Source organism: Thermobia domestica, chromosome 1 (genome assembly GCF_964235325.1).
Source record: "Thermobia domestica chromosome 1, izTheDome1.hap1.1, whole genome shotgun sequence".
Classification (NCBI taxonomy): Eukaryota; Metazoa; Arthropoda; class Insecta; order Zygentoma; family Lepismatidae; genus Thermobia; species Thermobia domestica.
The window spans coordinates 117,197,891-117,225,577 of NC_137454.1; the positions used below are offsets into that span (position 1 = coordinate 117,197,891).

The following is a 27,687-nucleotide window of genomic DNA, read 5'->3' on the forward strand; positions in this document are numbered from 1 at the left end:
TGAAGACGGTGAGCAGCACCACTGGCAGTAATAAACATGGCTTCTTGGGTGGAAAGGGAGTCAGATAACAGATGTAAAATACTAATTATTGGAGCTGGTATGGCAGGTTTGTCTGCTGCTAGTCATTTAGTGAAAAATGGGATTAGCGACTTTAAAATATTGGAAGCCAGAAATCGAATTGGAGGAAGAATAATTGCAACGCAAATGAGTAAGTATATAAACACCCATTTCAATCCCGGTACAGACTTAGTACTGCACAGCTGATCGACGAGGTTTGCATTAAATTCAATTTAATCCTAGAATATGCCTAGCAAATATATAAGTAGACACTAATGTAACACTAATTGATTTGTATTTCAATCAGTGTGTAATTTGAAATCATATGTCAATGTGGTTATCATCGTGGATTTATATATTAGGTAGATTACCTGGTAGTTTAGGATTTTTTTTTTCTTTTGAGTCCCAGCGTGATACTGTATGGCATTTAAACAAATCAATAGATAAGGAATTCTGCAATCTACTTAAAACTCCTACTATCAGGAACCATTTACGCAGGCCTTATACTTCAGTGTTGCATCATATATATTTAATGGAAGTTTAAGTTCCGAAAATGATTAGGGAGCATTCAATGAATCACATAAACACCATGAAATGTAAAGAATAAGTACGGAACGTTGCCTAATATGAACTGGAATCCGTGAGCGTATGTGCGAGAATTAGTGCCTGTTGGTTTAGCTTGCTAAGCTTTCAAAGTAGTAGCAGTGTCCGCCTTGCCGAAAGTTTTGGACACCTAGGGGCGCGATTAGACCTATAGCTAACTTTTCCTTCCTCTTTCAATGGGACGGAAAAATTAAACCAAATATTATTTTAAATGGAACATGGTTATACCACATGCTAAATAAAGCTTCATGTCGCCTTTCTTTTTCAAGAAGCAAGCATGTTGGCTTCTACAAGTGGACGATCAAGAGTGCATTACGCTGATTGGCAATTCACACAGGCCTACACTAGTTTTGCTTGCCCAGTAACGTGTAAGAAAACAGGGTAGGGATATAGTATACATGAAGCTGCATCAGTTCCCGAAGAAGCAGGACACTCATACTTTTAGGAATTATTCATTGAGTATGTACGAACTTACAAAGGGGGTAACAAAGCGACTTTTATTTACTTATCGACTGATACGAAAATAAAAAAGAACGTACCTGTACTTTATATTTGCATGTGTAGTGCCCTTGTACTTTATCTATGTGTGTGTGGAGGGGGAGAATTTAACGCATATAGCATGTCTTGTGCACGTGGATACTTCTTACTATTGCACTACGTAGAAAATTTATGGTATTTCATGTAGAAGTGGTAATAGAACACAGAAGAAACGCAGATCAGGGGGTTTTCATGTATACTATTACCGTTGTTTGTCTGTAATTTCGAATGCGGATTAATTAAACGGATCCATAAGTAAATTCATAGCATATATAATTCTTTTCAATCAGTATACTCTCTGTATATTAAGCAATAATTTTTGGGGTATGGACTTGCATTTCTGTGTGCAGATTCTCTTTTGTACATGCAAGTGGCCACTAAAAGGAATGAATGTTGTGTAATGGAGTCAGGGCAGGAGCGTAACAGGGGTTCCCAAGCGAAAGCGAGGGGTGCGACGGTGATTTTACAAATGAACGAGGATAGTGCAAAGCGCTATATGTGTCATTAAACACCTGGCGTAATGGAGTACGTATTTGTACGTTACCACAGACGTTACAGGTAATATCCTGATATTTTTTCATTGCTTGCACAGTTGTGTTCCAAAGTAACATAACATATTTCTAACGTAAATTTCACAAACGCATGTATCCTTTACCTCCAGTACTTCATTTCACTTTTATTGTGATTAAAGCTGCCTTATGGGCGAATCCATGCTTAACAGGTTAGACGGTAAATCTTTACTTTGGGCAAGGTAGTGAAATCCTGTCACTGTTAATATTATTCACAGGTTGTCACTAATTCCTTGCTGTTCCTGATACACATAGTATTGCGGAGCGAGCGTTAGCGAGTGAAGGCGGGTTGGAGCCCCACAGGACACGTTGTTTTCTGTCTTTCGTTTTTGGGAACTGCAACTGCGGGAATCGGTTCAGATGAATCGGTTATTGTCACTGCCTTGCCTAAAGTAAAGACTTGTCGGTTACACTTTCATTAATGTATTTCTATGTAGATATGTACCTTACAGGTAAAAACGAAACATATATAGATTATTTACACACTGTTCTATTAAAATATTATTCTGTGAATTTTAGAAATACATTAAATCCTGTGGGGGGCGCGGTGGCTCAGTGGTAGAGCGTTCACCTCCGGTGCTTGGTGTCCCTGGTTCGATCCCAGCTCGCTCCGTGTGGACTTTATGGTGGACAAACGCCGTGCTGGTGGGTTTTCTCGGAGTTCTCCCGTTTCCTCTCACTTTCTTCATTCCACCATTTCACTCATCTCTCATTATCACTGTCTCCTTTAGCCTAACCGGCATAACCATGGGACGTTAAACTTAAAGATTTCATTTCATTTGCATTAAATCCTGTGGATCCGTATACTAAATTTGCATCAAAATGTATTACGTGAAAAATAAATTAATATCTTTGGTCAATAATTATCCTATAATATGGAATAAGCAGCATAAAGTTCATCACAGTAGGGTAATGCTAAGGAACGGATGGAAGAAAGTAGGCAGTGCACAAATGTATTGTACCTGTTAGCAGTGCATAAGTGTGTTTGTATTGAAAACAAATACGTGTAGATTGAGAATAGGTCATCACACAAATTGTAAATTTACGGTTAGATGAGTAACTTCGTGGAAACGAGGAATGTAGGCCTATTAGGTTTTAATTTCCGCCGGCGGACTATTTCTGCACAATGTAGTAAAGGTGTATTTTCTTTTAACAAGTGCAGGGTTACTAATCTCAAACGATGACAATTGTTCCGACACGATTAAAATGAGTGAGTGTATATGAAAGAGGACTGCATTTTGCTTACAAGTATAGCGTTACTAGTATGAAACCATTGCAAGTGAAGTAGAAGCACGTATCAGTAGAAATCCATATTAAGTTGCTTGTAAATACAACGTACGTAACAACCTATCTTGCTGTATTAACCTACTCTGACTCCACTCTACTGATGAGGCCGCGGTGGCTCAGTGGTAGAGCGTTCACCTCTGATGCATGGGGTCTCTGGTTCGATTTTAGCTCCTGCCAAATGAACTTTGTGGTGAGCAAACACCGTGTGTGTGGGTTTCCTCGGGGTGCTCCCGTTTCTTCCGACTTTCTTCATTCCACAATTTCATTCATTTCTCATCATCATGTCTCCTTTGGCCAAACCGGCATAACTGTAGGGCGTGAACCTCAAAGCTTTCATTTCATTTTCCACTCTGCTGACCTAATCTAACATAACGTATCGTACTATATTAACCTAATATATCAATGCATATTAAAGTAGTCTGTCAGACTATAGAAAGCATTTTAATTTCAAGTTTCTTGCTTTAAATGATTCCTTTAGATGTTTCAGATTGTTGTTACCCTGGAACATGCCCAAAGAATCGCATACATATTGCTAACATACGTGCACATTAATGCTCTGGAAATGACCATGTGCTATCCTATTATATGCATGATGATCCTGGGTGAACTCCAAAATATTCTGTACTTCCATTTGGGATACAGCAAGGGACCAAACAGAAGTTACGCGCGCTTTTAGAATTCGGCTAATCGGAAGCTCAGCAATATTAAAATAATTCTTGAACACCCATTGGTAAACTTTTATGCAAACGGTAACGGGAAAGACCTCTAGGAGGTAAAGAGTACAGTAAACTAATTTGCTGAAAATTTTATGCAGGATTAAAGCAATGCCAGCTCCCGAGTTCAGCAAGAAGCAAGTCATATCGGCAGTAGCAGAAGTGGAAAATAATTTATGATCCCAACACTGCTCAAATCATGTGGCTCAATCGATTCTTTAAAAATCATTTGGCTACGTACTACCCATTAACATACATACTTATTAACAGTAAAATGAATACCGAAAACTAAATGTTTGTGAAAAGTTAACTGCTTCTTTTCTTATATGTCGAATTTATTTATGAACTTCTAAATAAAGACACAATAATATCTTCATTATGCATTGAAATTCAAGTATGCATTCGATTACGATCGTCTTTAAAGCGAATGATCCCTTATGTTTACGTAAGGTGGAAGGTAACTCTACCGAAAATCTTCGGGCGGTTGGAGTATCTGGATACTCCTTCAGATACTAATGGTGCATTCGTTTCGCTGGTACATCAGGAATGTTATTGCTGTGTAATTGAACATGAGGATAAGATATACATACAAAATGGACCACTTATCTTGACATGCCCTTAACTATTAGATACAAGGCGCTGAAATTTTATACATGGAAATATCGGCAGGGGACATTGTTTGACATGCTCTGCAATACAGTTAGATTAACGGTGTTACCAACCCAACATAAAGTTGTATTTTTTCAAATATCACTGCGTCAGGCTATTACACATTTCAGATTTATATGTTCAACGAAAACTTAAAATATCTCACTTATTATTCAGTGTTACAAACTAAGAACACTGCAATATCAGAAATATCCAATTTTAGTGACCTGTACAACAGTAATTACGCAAGTAAGAAGAACAGGACAATGCATATATGAAGTACTTTAGTGTCTAATATTATCGTCATGAAATGATGGATTTCGAATGAATAGGAACAAAGTTACAAGGGATTGAAAGTTTGACTTTTACAGGAGCTTTTATTTCGAAAAGCTGTTAGTATAGCATCCAATCGCAGAGATATGTTTCACAGATATTAAGATCATAATTCCGTTTACAGCAGTTTGATATCTCAAACCGTTCTGGAGATACGATAAACAATAGTAAAGTTGCAATAGTACTCAAAATTATATAATTCCGAGAACTTGTTGTAAAATTATACCTCCCTAAAACAGTTATTGGAATGTTATACAAGCAAAGAAAAGCAACAACAGTTTTAAAAAGTTCCTAGAAATACAGATGTTGTTCAGTGTACATTTGGCCAATTTCGACTTACCTAAAAATTTAGAAGAATCCATGGCGTCAGGTCCGTAAGTGCTCGACATGTTTCCCTTGGATCCTAACAATAGCCCGACAGCGTAATTTCCACTGTAATAGGCTTCTCTGAAGATCTGGGAGGGGAATCTTGTCCCATTTCCTTTGCACAGCTTTCCAAAGTCCTTCCACAGTTGTCACACGCCGTTTTCCCAAAGCCCCCTTCAGCAATCCAAATCCACAATAGTCCATAGGACTTGCATTAACAGGTACCTCATTGAAAGGTATCACCTGTATACCACTTGCCTCCTCCATCTCCCTGTAGAATGCGAGGGACGATCTTGAGGTATGTGATGAGGCCTTGTCCATGTGAATGCGCACCAGATTGGCGTCATTTCCCTACATTGTTGGAATCTCATGCTCGTAGATCGGCCGCATGATCTGCTTCTGAAAATACTGCGAATTTATTTTGCAGTTCTTCGCCACTCTACGAATCTTCAGTTTACCTCGGTAACAGTAGCCAGTAACAACCATGAACCCTTTTGGGAAGGATTCTTTACAGACACGGACCCACCTTCTGAAGTTCTTAGCGCCTTTCTCTCGGTTTGCCGCAGTCGGAAAAGTAAATCCATGCTTCATTGAGCATTACGACGTACATCCACCTTTGTTTTGCTAGATGCCGTTCGTACAGCTTCCAGGCGTTACACTTTCGTTCCTTTTGGTGGGCATCCGTGAGAAGATGGCCGCGAGCTTTCATGACTTTTTCCAGCTTGAGTTGATGGTGTAACGTCCAGCTCAGTCCCCAATTTGCCAGATGCCGTTCGTACAGCTTCCGGGCGTTACACTTTCGTTCCTTTTGGTGGGCATCCGTGAGAAGTGGCCGCGAGCTTTCATGACTTTTTCCAGCTTGAGTTGATGGTGTAACGTCCAGCTCACAGTCCCCAAAGACACGTCAAGACGATTAGCCATACACCTTTGTGTTGGCGGATTTTCTTGCATTGTCATTTTGCGAAATTTCCTCTGCATGGTGGAGGTGGCCTTGGTGCATTCCCGGTTCCTATGCAACTTCGTTGGTGATCCAAATGGTGGAGTTGCCCTTGTACTTTTTAATAACATTTTTTATTCCACTTAAACTGATGTTGCAACCATTCTTCTTGCACTGTTTTCTAATGACAGAAACACTAAAGTGGGCGTCATGAAGAGCCGCAATATAGCCTTTCCAAAACCGGCATAGTTTGGGCGACATTTTGGTGACAGAGCGGAAACCCACACACTTGGAAACAAATTTAACACAACACTCACAACAATGGTCCTGTTTTGTGTGTTATTGTCGTCCGCGCGGAAAAAACAACTCCGTTCCCAGGAAATAATTGCACAACACTGCAGGACGCCATGAGCCAGGTCGGGTGAGTCCATTCTGCCCGGGAGGGGGAAGGAACGAAATCGGCCAAACGTAGGCTGAACAACCTCTGTACTCCATTTTGCGCAATATAGCAATTTTTTACAATTTTTCATATCTCAGAAACGGTTTGAGACAGGGTGGGAAAAATCATGATTTTCTTTTTAAAAAAATGATTTTTTTTTTATTTAAATCAAATCTTTCTTCTCGCGTACGAACTGAAGATAAAACATTAGGAATTAATATTCAATGTTAATTATGCCATTTAAGTGAAAGTATTGGGCCTGTATTTTGAATTGATTGCCAATCGTTAACTTATTTCAATCCCAAATAGAGGCGCAAGGGTTCGGAAACTTGGGGGAGGGGGACTCGGTTTTTTCTGCTTTACTTTTTTCCTTGGGAAATTTTCGGCCTTTTCCCAGATTCTGCTTTAAATTGATAAGGCAGGTTTTGAAGGAGTAGTGGATGCAGATAATACAAAAACCTCGAAAATAAACATGAATTTCGAAAACCTATTTCAAACAATTTTAATTCTAACACATTTTTATTATGAATCGCAAAAAATTAATTCATGTATATAATAAGTTGCAGTTAAGTTCTAACTTTCATATGCATTATAAGCAATATTTTTATTGTGAATTAAAAATACAAAAACAAAGAAAAACTGTTACATGACATACGGAATTTATTGTACTATGTATGAGTTGAAACAAATAACACATCGGGAAGATAATAATATATTTACCGAACAAACGCACAAAACAAATTTAAGTTTCGACGCCGTAGCCTTCTCAAAAATAATATGTTCTTCTTTTTGTTCATTACGTATATCAAGTGGCTCAAGTGGTACAATGTTGGCTTCGTATTCGGGAGGTCATGGGTTCGATTCCTGCTGCCGACCATCCTGACTAGGGTTTTCCAGTGTTTCCCTCAGTCCTACCAGGTAAATGCCGGGATGGTACCTACTAAAACAGGCCCTGGCCGATACCTTCCCAAATCCTTTCCGTGTTGTTGTTAGATATCAAGTATAAAATAGCCTCTGAGCTGCATCTGGTGATTGTTAAATAAATAAATATCATTCCCTCGTCAATCTTTTATAGCCTATAAGTTTATTATGTCTGACTTCCGAGACTTTCATAAACATTCTTACTAGAGTAACAATGAAAAATAATCATTATTTTATTACAATATAACGTATTACTTTAAAAGATTGAAAAATGCAATCTTTGTATGGGACGCTCAAAAATGACCTAATTTGTTAATGCACCTCGTGCTTCCGCCTTTGCTACCCCTACAGAAACTTCTTTGAAATGGAACAGAAATGTTGAAAATGTGTTTTCTATTCATTTATTACATATGTAATAATCTGTTACCACCTATCAGGTGCTTCGGACCTGCAAAATCGGTAAAGTCTAAAATTCTGTAATGCACTGACTGTTCCTTAAGCCTGTTTAGTCAGGAAAGTACTGAATTTTCTGTTCATGGATTATATGCGTAATACTGTTCATCTGAGCGTTTGGTTTCCAAGGCTCTGGAATATATAATCACCACCATGGTTTACCCAGTTCTGAAGGTTTCTGAATTTTTAAAAAGAATTCAACATGTCATTACGGAACTTTCCCTTTTTAAAAAAAAAAAGTCAAGCACAACCAACATGAGTGGTTAGCTTTTCCGCTTCTATTAGGAAATCTGGGATTCAGTCCCGCATTCGACCATTCTGACAAAAGTTCTTAATTCCATCAGTGAATGTAGAGATAGTGTGTGTTCTGTGTGAGTCCTGGCTGATTTCATTTCTTATGTTTTAAATCGTTGTAATTACTAATTACCAGCAATGATGGATTTGCGAAAGGGGTTAGGGTGGGGATGTCTTTCGGACTGAAGCCTGTTCTCCGAAATTCCGGAATTTCTAAAACAAACGAAATTTTAGTTATGTCTTTACTCATAAACTTCAAGCTCCCCTTAAATGAAAATCAGGAATTTTTAGAAAAAACTAACCATTAATAAGAAAAAACCCTCCCAAAGCACTTTTCTAAATCCGTACTGATTATTTGTATAAAATGGTATTCAAGGTTGCATCCGGAATATTATTGCTACATCATTACACAGCTACAGTATAACAGAAATGTGGAAGTATGCTCTGACGGATATATTGAAAAACATAAGTTTAACTATGTGCTAGAAACTAGAGTACTAAGCTCTAAGAAATGAAACACAAATAACTAAAAATGAAATGATCTAAAGAAGAAAAAATTGTCGATAACTCAAAAGTTAAACTAAAGTTATAAAGCCGCTAAAATTGCTCTCAAATACTAGGTACTTAATGTTTAATTCATAAAACATGTGCTCCATCCATCATTATGGTGAATTCTAGAGGGAAATATTGCATTTAGGTCATGAAATCTTGTTTAAGTATAAAGTGTACTATAAGAAAGCTATTTAAATAGAAAAATTATGAAAATGAAAAAAGCAAAACATTCCGTTTTTTCCCTAAAAAGCCGGTTTTTTATGTAAAAAAAATCATCAATTCAAAACAGCCGGCTATTTTGCATCTCTAATCCCAAACAAGGTTTCTTAAGCACTAAGGAAAAAGTACAGCGTCGTTTATCAAAATGATATTTTTCTTTCACAAAAGTTACCCATATTTAGCAGGGGCATACCTAAAATAAAAATTGGAACTAGCTTGCGGCACGAAATACATATAAAATACGCAAATTTCGCCTAAAGTTATAAAATCTAAAATAAATCTAAGTTTCGGAGAGGGAATCGGACCCCTTTATAAATACGCCCCTATTATCTGGGAAGAAACAAACAGACGCGCACACAAAAAAATTTTCGTCTTAAATGTCCATGGTGATTTTCTCGTTGGAATAGTTAACGATTTAAAAACCTTATGTTACGAAGATAAGAAAGCAGAATTCCTCCGTTACCCGTTCAAAACGGGATTTTCCCTAATCATCTTTTGCATGAAACACTTTTTCATACTGTGCTGTACATACGTTTGCATATTATTGTATTATGATTATCTTCCATAATTGAAATAACACAACAGAGGCTGGATTTTACTTATTTTCACTTGAAATTAATTTCGGAATTTGATTTAAATCAACTATTTTTATTTAAAAAATTAAGTGATTTAAATCAGACTGATTTAAATCAATTCACCCTGGTTTGAGATATCAAATTTTGTAAACGACATTGAGAAATCAAATTTTGTATGGTCTTTTTCAAAATCGTTTACGTAATTGGATGTGACACTAATTGATGCTTTAAAATAATAATAACCTTTTAAAACAGTCAAAAAATTAAATTCCTTGTAACTTGGTTTTTATTAGTTCAAAATCGTCATGTGATTCGATACTAGGGTACTTCGAATATGCATTGCCCTCTTCGTCTCACTTGGCTATTACTTTTATAGCATCCTCCAAAATGTGGCTGTTTCTTCTTTATGTTTCTGACATTTTAGCGTCCTTAATTTGCAACACTCCATAACAAGTGTGCTATTGTAAGTTTTCATTTAATACGTAGCGTTGAAATATATAATAATCTGACGTAGTGTCATTTGAAAAAATACAACTTTTTTCGATTGGCAACAGTATTAGTCTGGTTGTATTTGCAAGGTATGTCAAACAATGTCCCCCTCTCTATATTTGAATGATACCAAATTTCAGACTTCTGTATATATGTTTAAAAGCTCAAAAGTTCCACTCAACATAAATTGCCCATTCTGTATACAAACGATTTGGTTCAGCGTTGAAGTTATTACAACTTGAAGATGGAAGAGCAAATTGTGCATTTTCGCCATAATTTACTATTTACTTCCGTAAAATGAAGTGCGTCAGGCTTGTGGAGAGTTGCGTAAAATTTATAGTGACAATACTTCTCAAAAATGTCAGTTCTAACGAATCGACAGATATTTGGTGGTGAGGAGTGGGTTGCGTACAAGAATGTGGTGCACAAAGCCTTGGTCTCGAGCAATGAAACAGAACAACGAAAGCAGACATCCATCAAAGAAAGGTTGTGCTCTTAATATAGTGATGTTCAAAGGTGTCGTGTTTTTCGAACTCCGGCTAAGGTACTCAATTTACTCAATTCGAACGTGTGTTGGCAATTGAACTTTTTTAACGATTATATTACCCAGGAACGTCCGTATGCTTTCGTTAAGCATAAAGAGGTTGTGTTGCATCACGACATCGCAAAACTGTATCAAGTTTGGTCATCCGTCAAAAGTTATTGGAGCTTGGATGGGAGAAATATGTTGCCACACCACAACCATACTCCCCTGACCTTTCATATATCAAGTCACTCTCCTAAAGACTGTTTTGTTTGGTATAACGTTCAATTTAGGTGAAGCTGTAAAGCAGAATCTTGTTCAGACTCACGCCAATAAAGACAGGTGCTTTGAACGAGGAATTATGCTTAGTGAAAGATTAACATTTTGTCAAACAAAACGAGCAATATGTCACTGATTGATCTTTGTTCTTTATATAAATAAATTATCTATTTAAAAAGTTATTACATTTTCGACTACCCAAAAGTTGGCGTATTATCCATGTTAGAGGTCTACAGTGATATTCATTAATGATGTAAGAAAACATTGAAAATCTGATTTTGTTCATACTTCCAAGGCCTAAGAATGGAAAGGTTTTCTTTTTGAAATATAGTCGATGAGTCATTCATTTGTGCGTCGATGGAGTACGAAGATGAATTTTTATTCTAAATGTATTTTTATTTATTAACTTGATTTCGTACATCAATCTTACGTAATAGTTTCTTAAAATGAAATGAATATTTGCTATAGGAAGAAAAAGAGAATAAAACTACTCATCTTGTTTAAAAAGTTTAAAGTATAAGTAAATACATGATAGGTTCCATAATACTTATTAATTTTAATAAACTTTGTTTTAGATAAGCATAAAGTTGAATTAGGAGCGAATTGGATTCATGGAGTATTAGGAAACCCTATGTATGAATTGGCTATGGCCAACGGATTAATTGACATTGTTCATACACCAAAACCTCACAAAGTTGTTGCTGCAACAGAAGATGGTAAACAGGTACCATTTACTCTACTTCAGGTAAGCTCTTGATACGTTGCTAAACAAGTACTTTTATTGACTTTCATGTAGAACATGTAGTGTTTTAAATTAGGTTTGTGTCACAGATTTGAAGTACCTGCGTCATGTTTCTTCAGCATGATAAATTGTTATAATCCAACACATTCTTAAGTATAACAACTACTTACATTTTTGTGTACAATAATTTACTGGGATTATTTCAATGACCTCTCTTATTATCATCATCCGCCAGGCACTTAACTGAAGAACGTTGACTTCTAAAGACTTTTACACGTTATTCAGCTTAGTCCTTTTCCAAGAAAACAACCATACCATAGTCAGTGTTTTAACTGTTGGTAGTCACGTACTCTACCTCAGAACCTAAAAATGCTATTTACACGCAAGTAAAATAATATACAAGACACAATATGTATAGCTGGTTTGGATGATACTTCTTATGGGGGCTCAAAACTATTTTATCTTTTCCCGTATATCATGGATGATATTGTCTCGGTTTTAAGGAAGTCTGACAAGTGAGAGAAATCACTACTTCTTAAAAGTTCTGTCTCCTTTAGCTTAAAAAGGATAACCGTGGGACGAAAACGAGAAATTTCGTGTATTTCATTTTTTTTATTATTATTATTATTATAAGTATTGTAACATATTTAAAAATAATAATAATAATAATAAATTTACAAGTATCTACCGACAAGTATTAGCCTGACTGTGAACTGTTAGAAATTATCGTTTCTGGTTAGCTATTTCAAACCTTCAAACTCGAAAGCTAAGTGGTCATATTTAGTTTCTTCCCAATGTTTTTGTTAATAACCTTCAGGTAAATACCTTTTATCTTGCGTTCCGTGGCACGTGCTTATGTTCCTTTGTATTGATTGCATATATTATAATGGTTGATAGTAAAGCAAGACTCCTCTTTTTCTCTAGTCCCCTTGCCTCCCCCCTCTCTCACTCTCCACTCCCAAGAAGTCTTATGTACCTTGAATACAAAGTGAATGTTTCGTATTTCTGTGATATTTTAGTTATAAAATCATTAGGCCTACTTTTGGTTTGATTTTCTGTGCAATAAAACTTGTAAAATAGATAATCGTTTAGTAGTTCGATTTTTTTTTTCAATGATGTTATTTATTTATTTAAATCAATTACTTTGTAAATATAAAGTTTCAGAAATACTTGTGTGTATGTAAAATTTCAGAATGTGTTCGTAATTGTAAATTGTAACAATAAAATTCGTGGCGTGTTTTAACCCCTTTTTTCTTAATCTTTACAGGAAATTTACGAAGCATATACGTGCTTCATGCGACGTTGTGAGGAGTATTTTTTGTGCCAGTATGTGCCACCCGTTGGGATAAACAGTGTTGGAGAGCATGTCGCTTTAGAAACCACTTTGTACCTTGACCAGTTTGCCACACTAGAAGAACGTCGAATAAGGCAGCTGATCTTTGATTGTCTTCTGAAACGAGAGACGTGTATTTCTGGTTGTGATACCATGGAAGAAATTGACCTTATGGAACTGGGAAGTTACACAGAGTTGCAAGGTGGAAATATAGTTCTTCCGTCGGGATATAGCAGTATTTTGGAACCTATCATGAGGGATATACCCTCTGAAAAGATCCTTAAAAGCCACCCTGTTGCATGTATTAGGTGGAGATATAGGGAAGAAGAGAGTGTAGGTCTAGATTCAGATTCAGGAATCGGACAAGATTTATTGAACGACCAAGGAAATGATTCTGATGATTCCGACAGAACGGTCACGGGTGATGTCCCCGAAGACCGACACGAGAACGATAAGAGAAAAGATGGACCTGAAAACTGTGATAATGTTGGTGCCAGCAATAGTGAACATAATTCACAACAGTTAATGAATGTAGAGGTGAAGTGTGAAAATGGTGCTAGTTTCTTTGCAGATCATGTCATATGTACGCTTCCTCTTGGTGTTTTGAAAGAAAAAGCTTCGACGCTTTTCTCGCCACCGTTGCCAGACTACAAATTAGAATCTATAAATAAACTTCTGTTCGGTACTGTAGATAAAATTCTTTTAGAGTACGATAGACCATTTTTGAATCCAGAAGTGAGTGAGGTGTTGTTGTTATGGGAAAGTGAAAACACGGTTGGTGATATTAGCGAACGATGGTATAAGAAGATATATTCATTCTCGAAGATCACAGACACTTTGTTATTGGGTTGGATTTCGGGACAGGAAGCTGAATATATGGAAACGTTGCCGTTCGATGAAGTAGCAGAAAAATGTACAGAAATCCTTAGGAAGTTCCTAAACGACCCTTTCGTACCCAAACCGAAAATGTGTATATGGTGAGTATCAACGTAAAATTTGTGTGTGACTGTGCAATTAATGCGTTGCCATTATATTAGTGTAATACCGTTCGAAAGTAGCATAATATGTGTTCCATCATCACCACCACACACTCGAGCACACTGTATTCATTATTGAAGCTTTTTCTAGCTTTATTTGTACTAAAGAGGCAGCTTGTTTAAAATCTTAAGGGAAAATAATTGAATGAAATTTGGGATGTGAAATATCTGGTGTTACGCCATTCACTACCCGAAGCGGTGTCCGTTAGGTTCTTGTTGTTGGTGTTAAGCTTGGACGTCCATGCGAATGTTGCGCCATGTCTTCCTGTTTCAAGTTCGAATATACCGTTACAATTCATTCCAACTCAGTTTCCTAAGGAGGGTATGGTGGCACAGTATTAGAGTGCTCATCTCTGGTGCGAGGGATTGCTGGTTCGATCTATTGCCACGCAAGTTTGTGCTATGTCTGTGGATTTTCTCGTTTCCTCCTAAATTTTCATTCCACTTCATAAATATTCTTTTTCATTAATCATCCGTCTCTTTTTAGCGTAAAGAGCATAATACTTCAACACGAAACTTGTGCGTTTTCAGTGTTGCGTGACATCATAGTCAGCTTGTCCACATATATGGATGTTTCCATGAACCATATCCCATGCATCACGAACTGGGCAATGTGCAATATATTTCTTTAGGGAAGAAAATTGACAGTCGTATATTTTGCACTACTTCCGAATCATTGAGGGGCCGCGGTGGCTCAGTGGTAGAGCGTTCACCTCTGGTGCTAGGGGTCTCGGGTTCAAACCCTGCTCCCGCCAAGTGAACTTTGTGGTGGACAAACACCGTGTGCGTGGGTTTTCTCGAGGTTCTCCCGTTTCCTCCCACTTTCTTCATTCCACCATTTCATTCATTACTCATCACCGTCTTCTTTAGCCTAACCGGCATAACCGTGGGACGTAAAACTCAAAGATTTCATTTCCGAATCATTGAATATATATATTTGAAGCAAAATTAATGGAAGCTTCACACGTTATTGAAACAGAGCAGAAGTTGTTCTAATATAAACAGCGACATAAAACTCAACATGTTAGGTTTTACATATTCGGTGGTTCGTGATACATGGAAGTTCGGATATTTGCCAGTGTGTGAAAACATCGACAACATATGAACCGTCGTGACGTTAAAATACTGGTAACACGCACACCAGAACTTCGATGCTGGAGTCGATGCTATTGCAGATATACCACTAATGGATTCATACTACTTACCTAGGTATAAACTGCCAACACTTATTGGCATTTACCTACCGTCTCATTTTATTCTCTGGGTACCTGTCGCGAGCGAAAAGTCGTGAACTAACGTCATAATCTCCCAGTTGGAAACTATTACATATCTTTCTTTCTCTGATATTTAAGACCAAAAATAGTTCAAACACATCGCATTTTTATAGTTTTAAATACTCAAAAGGAAACTTACAACAGCCTTAATGTAACTGAAATAAGGGAGATCTGTCCTAGCATTAAGTGAATTAAACATTACCGTCAACTGTTTCGATGTCTGCATGAAGCATTCCATAAAACAAAGGTATTTTTTGTGAAAATATGAAAAATAGCTCACTATTGTCAAAATTGATTTATTACTTTCAAAAACTTATATATTAATTAATTTTGAAAGAAGCTTTCAATAATTTTTACTGTATGGTGTTTCTTCTATCTTTGCTAATGTGATGTTTTAAACATAAAAAAATCAGCTTTTTATTATTAATAATTACAAAATGTTATTAAAACATATCAAGAGGTTACATTTTGTTTATTACAGAAAAATATTTTTTAAAAAAAATCTGTTATAATTTCTACATCATATCAATTTGTATTTAAAACTTTTTTTGTCACTTACGTAACAGCTTACATTGTTGATCGATAGTCTGGTAATTGGTTAGTGTATAGAGATTTAGTTCAACTGCAGTAGAATATACACAGTGTCTGACAATGAACTAGTGTTGTTTATTAGGTTTTATTAAGACAGACTCAATTATATAAAACATTCATAATTGGTTCCTGTTTGCGATTTCTGAACTTTTTCCCACCACAATACATACCTCAGCACTTCTCTACAAAGGAGACCCCCTACTTTTCTCAATCCGCGCCTGTTTATACCACTACCGTTTGTATTATTAGTAGTGAGACAGAAAAAACAGAATCATCAACTTTGCAGTCACCATACAGATGCAAAGAAACATTCTCAAATGCAGTGTTAAAGACTGTAGGTTCACTTTCCTGTTCACCAACAAAACAAAAGGTGCAGTAAGAAAAATTGGAAAGTTGACAGTTTTTTTATTTTTTTATTATTATTTGACAGGTTTTTTTTTTTTTTTCGTATTTTTAAAGAAGAGACCCACATTTCAAAATAGGGTTTTGAAAATGTTGTACCCTTAGATCACAAAATGTCTTGCTACTGAAAAATACACCAGCTGAACAATGTAGATGCTTAGTACATGAAAATTTTATATTAAAACTCGAAAATCTATAGATGTCATATTCAAATCACTTTTGAAAGACTAAGCTCTGTGATAAAAGCTTTAGCTCTGTAAGCTGGCGAAATTCTTGTGATATACGTATGAATGGGGAAATTAACATTGGGTCCCAGTGAACCTGAAAATAATGCTGGAAAAAAAATGGTGACGATCGCCTAAGACTTGTCATAAAGAAGGACTGTAAAGGCGATATTTATGAGAAATTAGTTGCTGATATCCCAAAGATGGTAGAACATGTGAACACAATAAAGGGTACAACAAAGAGAATTTGAAAAGGATAAAACAGGCAATGCCCAAAGAATGTTACCGATTGATTTTTTTCAATAACCTTCAGCTCTGAATATCAAAATAAAGTTCAGGGTGCTTTGTGGTCTCGTGCAGGTGTTCTTTTATTTACAGCAGTACTACTTCATAATGACAGATGGAAAAGAAAGGTATTAAGGAAGGTATATGGGCCTGTATGCAAAAATGAATATGGAGGATAAGAACAAATGCATAGTTAGAACTACTAAAAGGACTGTAAAGCCCATATTTATGAAAAATTAGCTGCTGATATCCTAAAGATGATGGATATAGCAACGAAAAGAAAGGTTTATTAAGGTGGTTCGGACATCTAAAACACATGGAAGATCATAGAGGAGTGAAACAAATCTACAAGGAACCCTCGAAAGAATAAAAAAACATCGGGAGACAGAGACTCAGATGGTTGGACGATGTAATTAATGATTTTAAAAAGATGAGAAGAATGACATGGAGAAGTAAAGTGAAGAACAGGCAATGAAAATATATCCTGAAGGAGGTTCAAGTCCTACAAGCACTGTAGCTCCAATGTGTAAGGTAAGGTACTTCATAATGGCAAATATTTTACGTATATAAATTGTTAAAACTCGAAGAAAAACAACAGATACTGTCTTTGCATTTTTAAATATGCTATATACAGGGTTGGCTGGTTTAAACCAAGGTGGTTTAAACCATGTTTTTTTTTTTTTTTTTTTTTTTCAACTGGTTTAAACGAAAAAAAAGAAAAACAACGAAAAATCCTTTAAATCGTATGAACTTAATGGTGACATTTCCACGTATCAGACCACCTACATTAGTTTCATTTCCTTTTCACCTTTTAATCAAGGCGTCGCATGTTCAATTCTCGGTTGAACCACAACCTTTCTTTCAAGTGTATACCAAGTAGCGGTTCGGATGTCACTTTAAGCGAAGGTCTTCTTCTTACCTCCGTATTACATAAGGATGTTAAGCCTACCAAGGCGAAACAAACTTATTTCTATCCATATGTAATATAAATACGTAGAGCAAATTATTTAAACAAAAAAAAAACTTTTTTTGTTTGTTTTTTTTTTTTTTTCAATAAAAATCATGGTTTTTGCCAACCCTGGCTATATACTACAAATCTGAACACAAATGATACTACAGTAGAAGTCAGTTGTAGTGATGGGCCATCAACAGAATTTAAAAATAAATACTTGTAAAACTGCTCCAAACCCTATCTCAAAACAACATAATGGAATGGTAAATGGTGTTGGTGGAAATATTAAACGCCTTGTTCGAATGAAGATGATATCTCAAGGAAGTATAATTATTCAGTCGTCAAAGGATTTCGCAGAAGTTGCAAAAAACTTAAATACACAGACTGAAGTGATGTGTGTTGCTGCTAACTACATAGAAGAAGTGATAAGATCTGAAAGTCCCTGATAAAATGTAGTGCCAGTTGAACGTATTAAAACTTTTCACTTTGTCACACCTTCAAATAGTTCTACAAAGGGCAAGAAAAAGTCTTCTGACGAATTTATAATCATGGTTTTGGCTAGGAAACTAGTGTAGGATTATGTGATTTCACATGAAGCGCTTCACCTACTCTTTTAGTTCTCGATTTGCAGTTTTTTATAGGATATGCAAAAGAATTTACTCATTGGAATTTGTCTGTGTTTAGAAATATGGAATAATTAATTCACTTTTTTCATTATTTTGTCTTCTATTTCAGTACAAGTTGGCGCAGTCAGCCATACACAAAGGGTTCATACACAGCAATTGCTGTTGGAGCTAGTCAAATAGATATAGAACATCTTGCACATCCTTTATATTCTCAGCCACAACAGAAAAAGGTAAGCAAAATAAACAATATTGCAGTAGTTAACCAAAATTAGTAAGTATTAAATGTTGAATTAGCAAATTCGTTCAGATAATATAAACAATTAATGTGTCAATGAATAAGCACTTTTCTGTTAATTGACAAGATTCTTTAATCAATGTAACGAATGAAATATATAACTTAACGTCTCACTAAGATATCATAGGCTTTACTTTCATGCGTTAATTTAAAAGTACTGAAGATTCATTATACAGATCTATACCTTCAATATAACTTTCTGTTTAGCATTATAAGTTCTATAATAATTCAGAGCATTGCTTCAGTTCTCGTCATAACTTATGTAGAATATCTATATTGTGTTGCCTTGCTGTTTGTTTCATAATTCTAATATCTTTGAAACTTGTGCTAAGTGTTCGTTATTTCTGGCAGATGAATATTGTGATACTAAGATTGAGTTAGTGTTAAAAAGAGTGAAAGATTCGCAAAGAATATAAAAATTAAATCAATCGTAAATTTTATCTCCCCCACTTTTCTTTCTTCTCGAATGACAATGCATTACACATTACAATCAGGAGATGCATTTCACTTAGCACATGTTCAATATGTCCACCATTTTCACTGATAACCTTTTCGAAACTGACAATTATGTTTCCCACTACGCGACGACACAGTGATATCTCTGCATGCCTGAATGACCTGTGTTCATTTTCCTAAGAAATCCCCAAAGAAAGAAGTTACAGGGATTCAAATCTGAGCCGTTGGGAGCCACGATTGTCCACAATAGAACAGATTCGGAAATAGATTGAAACCACCGTTTTTTCGTATGTCTCATGCAAAAAATCAAGCACAACGTTCGACGTGTGAGGTCTTGTCCTTTTGCATATTAAAGGGCAAGGCTCTTGCATAACGATGTGGGATGAAAATACCATGAAGCATTTTCAAATAGCTTACTATTGATTTTCTTCTCAAAAAAGAAAGGTTCAATCGTGCCATGACTGAAAACAGCTGCCTGTACTGTAACTCTTGGAGCATGTGACATTTTTCGTGTCATATTTTTGGGTTTTCGGTACCCCAAAAGCGAACATTTTGCCTGTTTACGATACTATCAAGGTAAAACGGGCCTGATTTGAGAACCACATATTATTCACAACTTCATCCTTTCCACGAGCTCAGTCACAAAATGCCAATCACTTTTCTATGTATGTATCGCTGAGTTCATGAAATACTGTAATTTTATAAGGAAATAAACTCATATCTCATTTTAATGTTCGTTGCTTAGATACCCGTAATGCTGCAGAAATTTTCCTTGTTGACTTTCCGGAACTCCTTTGTGTCGCCACATATATAACCGCGACGGTTTCTGGAGACCAAGCAATGACAGGCCGAGGACGCTTGGAATCCAACACTGCACCTCCTCCCTTTTTAGCGCCCCATACAGTTTGTGTATTATTTTATTACACAGACCCCTCTTTGTTTTGAAATGAAAACGACATTTTTCGTTTTATGAAAATAGTAATATTGTTTTTGAACATTATTGCCTAGAAAATCTACCCCAAGTCCGTCATTTGGGAGCACGGTGGTTCAATGGTAGAGCGCTTACCTCTAGTGTGGAGACCCTGGTTCGATCCCCGGCCAAGTTTGTGGTGGACAACATAGTGTCCGTGGGTTTTCTCGGGTATTCCATTTCCTCCCACTTTCTCATTCCATCAATTTTTCCATCATGATTCACTTGCTTTAATCATCGTCTCCCTTAGCCTAAAAGACATAATCATAGGACGTTAAACTGAAAGATTCCATTTGATTTTCAGTCTTCCATTTGTTTCATTGGTTCTTTAGCACAACTGCTTCAACCAGGATCACAAGGGAAAACATGTATTAACTTTCCAGGGAAGTTACACATTTTACACGCATATTACATCCTAACTATATATAAATCTACGTATAAAACATTAGAATTCACTTTGATATCAAACCCTGGATCATTGTATATGCCACCCTGTGTAAAGTAAAAGCAATATAGAGTGCAGGTCGTCTTCTCACGAAGAGTCATTAACTTAATAATTGTGTGTTTCAGCCTTCGGTATTGTTTGCTGGAGAGCACACGCATAGTAGTTTTTACTCTACCGTTCATGGAGCATTTTTGACTGGACGTAGTGCTGCCCAAGTGTTGTTGGCTCCAGATACTCCCGAGGAGACTGTAGTGGAAGTCGAGGGAACTAGTGACCTTAGTTCTTGGATTCAAGGCATTGCTTTGAGCTAGAGGATTACTGTAGCCATGTTTAGGTTGTGATAGTAATGACAGGATTTTTGTCATAACGTTTGCTCGATACTTTTGTAGTAATGAAGCATTAATATGAGTATTTATATGTGTGTATGGACGCTGTCATCTATATAGTATGAGTGAGAACACATGTATATAGGTGTATCTGTGAGTGTGTGATACTGAAAGCGTGTGTGGATATAGAAAATAACGACATTATGTGTTTAGTGATATTATAATGGTCTCTCTGTAATAATTTATTTTTAACTTTAGTCTAGTGAGTGTGTATTAGTAAAGTACATAGAACTCCGCTAGTTAAAAGATACACAAAGAGTTTTTTTTTAATGATGTGAAATCGGTCGTTGACAATTTCGCAATACAAATTCTCCTTTTCCTTGCTTCTTTCTTCTACGATACTTCCAAAGCTATCTGTTTTTATTATTATAATTACGGATAATATTAAAATTGCAGTTAGGAGAAATCACTAAAATCAGATCCAAAATTCTCATGTAACAAAATGTTAAAAATAATTTCCCATGTAAATAGGTATTGTGAATTTTCTTCCAAAATGAGCCTAATATATTGTATTAAATTCATAATATTCGCCCGAAGAATTTGTTGTTTTATCTCACTGTGGGATGATGCATATCAAATAACAATCCTACAAACGTTGTACGCTGTATTTGGAAATCGTTCTGTTTGAAATAAAGTAAGTGCATATACTAATCATATATCAATGAGGGAGATCGGCGCTGAGTATTAAGTAAGTTCGTAACGTACACCAACGTTTTAAATTGGGGTTCGTTGTTCCAGCGTACAAGTGCTGTGACTAAATGTTTTGCTTACTCGTTCGTTTCTTAAACGTTGTTATTTTGAAGAGAATGAAGAGTTGTAATATCTGAATGCTGTTCAAATTAAAGGAGAATATGAATTGTTGAATAGTTGTTTAAATTTGTGTGTGCTCATGTTGATTATAGGATTAACTAAAACAAAAGGCACCGTGAGAGACCAATATTTTCTCACTAAATGCTTGTTTTTTAATTAAAAAAAAAAGTTTCAGTGGTTTGAAGAGTGCTGAGTGCCATTGTCCCGGTTTCTACTGTATGTAAATAACTAAGAAAAATAGTAAATAATGTTATATTTAGCAGATCAATTTTGTTCAGTATTACACTCGAATGAAAGCAGCTTTCATCGTTACTGTTCTGTATGTATTTTTCTAAAATAATACAGAAGAAAGATACTAAGAAGGTTAAATTATCATTGATTCACAGTACATACAATTTCGTTAGTCCATCTTTTTAAAGAATTCCTTTAACAGATTTAATACTTATAATCCGCAGATACCAAAGCTAAAAGTCTCGTTTTCTTTTGATAACCTTCGTGGTACATTTCAACAATTTAGATTAATATGTTTTTAATCGTAATTATTTGCAGTTCAGTATCAACTGAAGAGTCTCAAGCTAGTGTGCAAAAGCGTAGCTCTAACATAATTTTAAGAACAGTTGTTACCATGTAAACTTCTCATCTAAATATGAAATTCAGTTCTCTAATTGAAGAACTAGTTGACATTTATTGTATAGTTTACACATTATTACTTGTCATATTGAAAAATCTTAAAAACCCTTACGTTCCAGGCAATATTATTTGAACTATAATGTATTGATATACAGAAGTTAATAATCTTGTAATGAATTTACATGTGCAGTGTTAGCTTTATATGAAGAATATACAAGCAGTTTCACATAAACTGTTACTGAGAAACTTACATTGAATTTTGTGTGCATCTTTCCTTAATGAATCTGCGGTTTCCAGATACATAATTCAGTTCTTTCTAATGTCAAATTGTTTGCTTTTTGTTCATTTTCGAACGGTAAGATTTGTTCAGGTGTATTTTTCTCATATACAAAACAACGCATAATGCAATGTGGGATTTTAAATATATATCTAGTCATATTTAGGTGTTTATATCGTATCCCTCAGCATATGCCAATCTGTCACTTTCGTTTATCTTGTCATATGCTAGCATTGATAATTTTCAATAAATATGGGGTAAATTTAAGTGTAAGGTGTAAATGTTTCAGCATAAGGAATAATTTATATAGTTCATTCATGAACTATTGGTTATATTTTCCACGTCAAAGTGAAAGAACATAATAGAAAGAATATTGTTATAATTTTGCCATATGCATAATGATTCTTGATGTGCTGCGTAAACTACATTTAAATGTTTTCCGATACAAGCGTTAGTGGTCAGTCACTTTTGAGCTATAACTTGTACACCAAGTAACGTTAAAATAAAAATACTCTAGTTATTGTGTAATTTATAGGAAGTAGAGAAATCTTTAGAAATTTAGGGTTTCTAACTCAAGTGTGTCATTATCTGTTATGGGAAGTTCCAATATAGCAGAATAATTAACACCATTGTCGACATGTATAAACGTAATGGCTGTGGCAAAATTGTGCTGGATCATATGAATTGGAAACGAAAACTGTAGCTCAGAGCATGGTAGGGTTAGCTTAGGAATTCTGATTACAGGATACAAGTGATTGTAGTTTGAAAGACAAATTCTGCATTACCAAAGTTTTTTGGTTTCACTCCTACATACATAATCCTATAATTTGTAAGTTAATTTATGTGCTTTAAGCAAATAATTAATTACATTAAAGCCTTACGTTTAAATTTACTGCGTATTTGTTGCACATCACTTCATATTGAATATAACAATATTTAAAATCCAACTTAGAACGTGTCTTATTTTGTATGTTGGTCATAATATATAGACCAAGTCTCTTAATATTCGAGGTGTAATGTATATATTATACATTGGACGTTATTTTTCGTTAGTTCGATTCCATATGTGTAGCATTTAAAGGAGTTACCATAATTATATTTGCTGACTTTGAAGATAGTGACATATTTTTTAGAATTCCGATTTTGTTGTATTTATATTTATAGAAGATTTTGCATCATATTACACAGTATGTTGTTCAGAATCTAATACCTGTTAGTGACGTCATCTAAAATTGTAATTTTTCTGTGATGGTATTTTTTAAGCGAGAATACCGGATATGTTGTATGTACCTGTTTCTGGATATTCTGCAATGTAGGCTTTAACATTACCAATTTAATTTTCACATGGTGTAATTTTTTGGTATGGAGTATTATTGAAGCCGTAAATTAAAAAGACAGCTTGAACTATGCATTTATATGTTATGGACTTCTAGGTATGCTGCTTGCTGTTAGATTCATTTGTAAGTAGTACTTCTGAATCTGATACAACTAGTTGTATATGTTCTCTTAAGTATTAAAATTTGAAAATTATTTAATTTTACTATAAAGGTATACCAAAAAGGCAGGCTAACTTTATTAAAGGAATAATTCGAGAAAGACTCCAAAACTTCCGTTGAAATACTTAAGCAAATGGAAGAATATTATTTTTAGCTCATGAACTTGTAATTTTACGTGCATATGATGGTTCAGTCGTTCTTCGTTTAGCGTTTACGCCCTATGGATATCCCTGTAGGCTAAAAGAGACGAATGATTGAAAGTGGAATCCAGAACTTGGAGAACCCTGAGAAAGCCAATAGACATTGTGATGTCCCACTAACTCATACGACAGGGAACCAAACCAGGTTTCGTTGCACTAGACAAGCGCTCTATTGCTGAGCCAACGTGCTCCCATATATATATTATGGTTCAAAAATGGTCTATGATTATATACTGTATATTTGTCAAATATAGGCAATAAGAACTTACTTTTTATTGTAGGTAAAATTATATTGAAGTTCAAAGAGTTATTGTTCCCGTAAGGTGAAATTGTAAACAATAATTGAAACGGTTAGAGGATAAAGGTGGTATATAACAAATTGTGCATTTTTCGAGAAAAATTTAGGCCACAATGCTGTTAACATACACCCTTCATCGTTTCTGAATTTCTTCACTCAGACGAGAACTCACTAAATGGCATATTATATAGCAAGATTAACGTATAACATGTTCATGAACCGTCAGAATTCATCATTTCGAAAAATGTAACATGACACATTCATCCTCTAATCGCTTCAATTAACACAGCTTAGAAGTTCAATCACCACGAGATGAATATAACTTTACGTTAAGATTTCGCTATGTAATGAAAGACATTTCCAAGACACTAAAAAGCTTTGAATTTAAAGATCTAATGGGAAATATTGTGGATAGAATTACGAGAATCTTCTTAATTGAATTTAAATATCTGATATCATTTCTTTAATCTACAAGTGAACATCACCGCAAATGTCGGATTCTGTTATCCTGCAGGGGCTGAATACGTACGAAACAACTTATAGCGAATTTTTTCACTTCACCATTTGAACTTGGTTTTCTCATAGTCTTTTATTTATTCATTCATTCATTTTCGTATATATAAACTTAGGTAAGTGTTCTTTCACTATCAGAATAACTTAAATATTTCTATTCTTTACAAATGGTAGAACATATAGTAAGTGATAATGCAATGCATGTTCTACGGAGTAATGTTATGAATAAAATTAGACCTTAATTACAGTAGATACAGCATTCTTGACTTTTCGTTGGATGAGCTAGTGGTAGTATCAAATGTCACAATTATGATGTGTCTACCTATGGAAATATTGTGTTCGTCGGAAACTCGAAATATTTCCACGATGGTCAGCATTTAACTTTCGCAAAGTACAGGTATATTGCATTACTCATAAAAAATAATAATAATATGGCGCAGGAAATTGCATTTAATGTATTCAAATAGTGTGTCGGTAATGCTACATTATAAATAATTTCCTGATAAGATACTTCGTTGATACTAAAGAGTAAGTGTACAAATGGATATGCATTGTAACATACATAGTTTCGTATGACATTTGAGCCTATCAAATACAAAATTCGTGTAATTGTCCATTTTTTTTTTTTTTTTTTTTTTTCTGTCAGAAAACAGCAAAACTTCGTGCAATGCAATAAATATATTTTTCTAATATTGCGTTTCACAGTCATTTTTCAAGCTATCTGATGGTAGGATTATAGAAGCCTTATCAACTCAAAGGTATCGGAGACAGAGAACTGAAAGACCTGTGGAATCCATGCATATTTCATGGTTTCAGTTCTGAATAAGGCATATTTTGCATTTGAAGTGAACTAATTTAATAACAGTATTAATATACATGAATATGTTTTCAGACTGTATCTAGGAAATATGAGAAATGGAAGCTTGTTTTGTGTGTTGTTGCAGTTTCCTTCCTTTATTCATTCTTTAGATTTTTCCCTACCATATATGTACATCACTAATTGTGATTTTTGAAAATGATAATCTGAAATCGAATATCAGAGCAAGTCAACAGAAAAAGGTTCTAAAATCATTGTTTTTATGTCTACGATCGTACTTTTAAATTAATAGTAAATGATGATGCATTTGATACATCGTGTATACCAGATTTTATTGTGATTGATGCCATATCCGTCGGATTGTTTACGATTAATAGAAGCGAACTTGTTTTGTTTTATTCTGTATTTTATGCAGTTCGCTTGAAAATGCGATTGATTTCCTGCTTCAAATGAAGGGTATCAGATCGAACCCTAATTGCTTCTACATTTTCATCATATTTTTATACACAACCTACAGGATGCATGTACTTTCAAAATAAATATAAAAAGAAAATCATATATTTGAAGAAAAAGAATGATAGATATTACACATCTGAGCGACAAGCTCTAAATATGAAAGAGATCGAATAAAGCAATGATGTAAAATGTAATAACTAGTGGTAGTAAAAATAACTGAATATTAATGAATGTGACGTACTGTTCAATTCAAATTAATTAATGATAATTTCTATGAACATGTATCTATTCGCTATTTGAAGAAATTAGTGCCATCAATAGTTTGTTTCACTTTAGTCAATGAAAAACATATCAGACCATAAAAACAATATCGTAACCGAAAATATCAGTAACAAAGCTCTTGTATTTATTAATACAGCAAGCAGCCCTAAAAGTATGGTATGTAAAATGTTATCTTTTAAAAAAAATGTAAAAAATATACACTGTTAGTAAAAATATTGACAAATTCTTGAAAATGTTTTTTTCTTCATACCTACTGAGAATTGGTTTATTTTGGTCAGTCAAGCCAGAACCACTATCTTCCTGATTTAGTTGCTTTTGTGTAAAACGTTGAAATCGACTGTTCAACTTGGAATACAATTTTTCTTTACGATGACTTTACAGGGTTTTTAGATAGACACTGCTAATAGGTAATTGTCGATTTATTTAGGCAATATTAACAAAGGAAACCGTAGAAAAGAAGGTACTATTTGATGTAATTCTACAATGAATATAAAAGTCTTATACCTGCACTTTAAGAAGTCAACTCGAAAATGAGTAACTTCATTAAAAATTATGATATGGATTTTGTATTCCTTACAATTGAATATTTCGAGCTGAATTTTCCTCTCCGTAAGTGTAGGGTTTTTTATCAGCAGTGCATTATGCGTATCCGACTTCATTATTTCATATATATCAATACTCTGTCAATACTTCCGATTTGTTTGATATGGACGAACCAGATGACGTCATATTAGTCAACTACCAATTATGCATCGTATCTTAATAGGCTCTAGACTCGACAAAGTGTGCTTTTCTGGTTTGGAACTTTCATTCTGGGGACCATTCCATGGGGAAGTCATAGAACAATGTTAAAAACGGATAATAATGCTTTAATTCATGTGTAGAGGCAAATACACGCACACGCATATTTCTTTTCTGAGTTTTCCTTTTGATTTTTTACTTCCCTGTAATTGTCCTGATTTGAGATAATCAACAAAATTGCTCATGAATTGGAAATTTTGCTTTTACTTTTTGTTATAATTTTCTTATTCAAATATATATTTGTTTCAATTGAGTTCTTCTACAATTAAAAAGAGTTTTTACAACATTCAGTATG

General features: G+C 34.9%; 1 protein-coding gene across 2 annotated transcripts; it reads left to right on the top strand.

The window, feature by feature from the left end:
- LOC145688261 (spermine oxidase) lies at positions 1–26,837 on the top strand. 2 transcript variants are annotated; one of them, XM_081762248.1, is made up of 5 exons: positions 1–208; positions 11,370–11,539; positions 12,804–13,846; positions 18,370–18,490; positions 25,683–26,837. In XM_081762248.1, the coding sequence occupies exons 1-5, from the start codon at positions 37–39 to the stop codon at positions 25,710–25,712; spliced, it is 1,536 nt and encodes a 511-aa protein (XP_081618374.1). In that variant the 5' UTR covers positions 1–36; the 3' UTR covers positions 25,713–26,837. The 2 variants fall into 2 exon arrangements, with proteins under 2 accessions (XP_081618374.1, XP_081618364.1); XM_081762238.1 differs by lacking the exon at positions 25,683–26,837 and adding an exon at positions 20,552–25,653 and having other exon boundaries at positions 2–208.
- Positions 26,838–27,687: the final 850 nt, after the last annotated feature.

Coding starts and splice junctions, on each gene's coding strand:
- LOC145688261 (XM_081762238.1), top strand. CDS start 37: ATGGCTTCTTGGGTGGAAAGGGAGTCAGATAACAGATGTAAAATACTA. Junction 11,540..12,803: donor TACCATTTACTCTACTTCAG/GTAAGCTCTTGA, acceptor TAATCTTTACAG/GAAATTTACGAAGCATATAC. Junction 13,847..18,369: donor AAACCGAAAATGTGTATATG/GTGAGTATCAAC, acceptor CTTCTATTTCAG/TACAAGTTGGCGCAGTCAGC.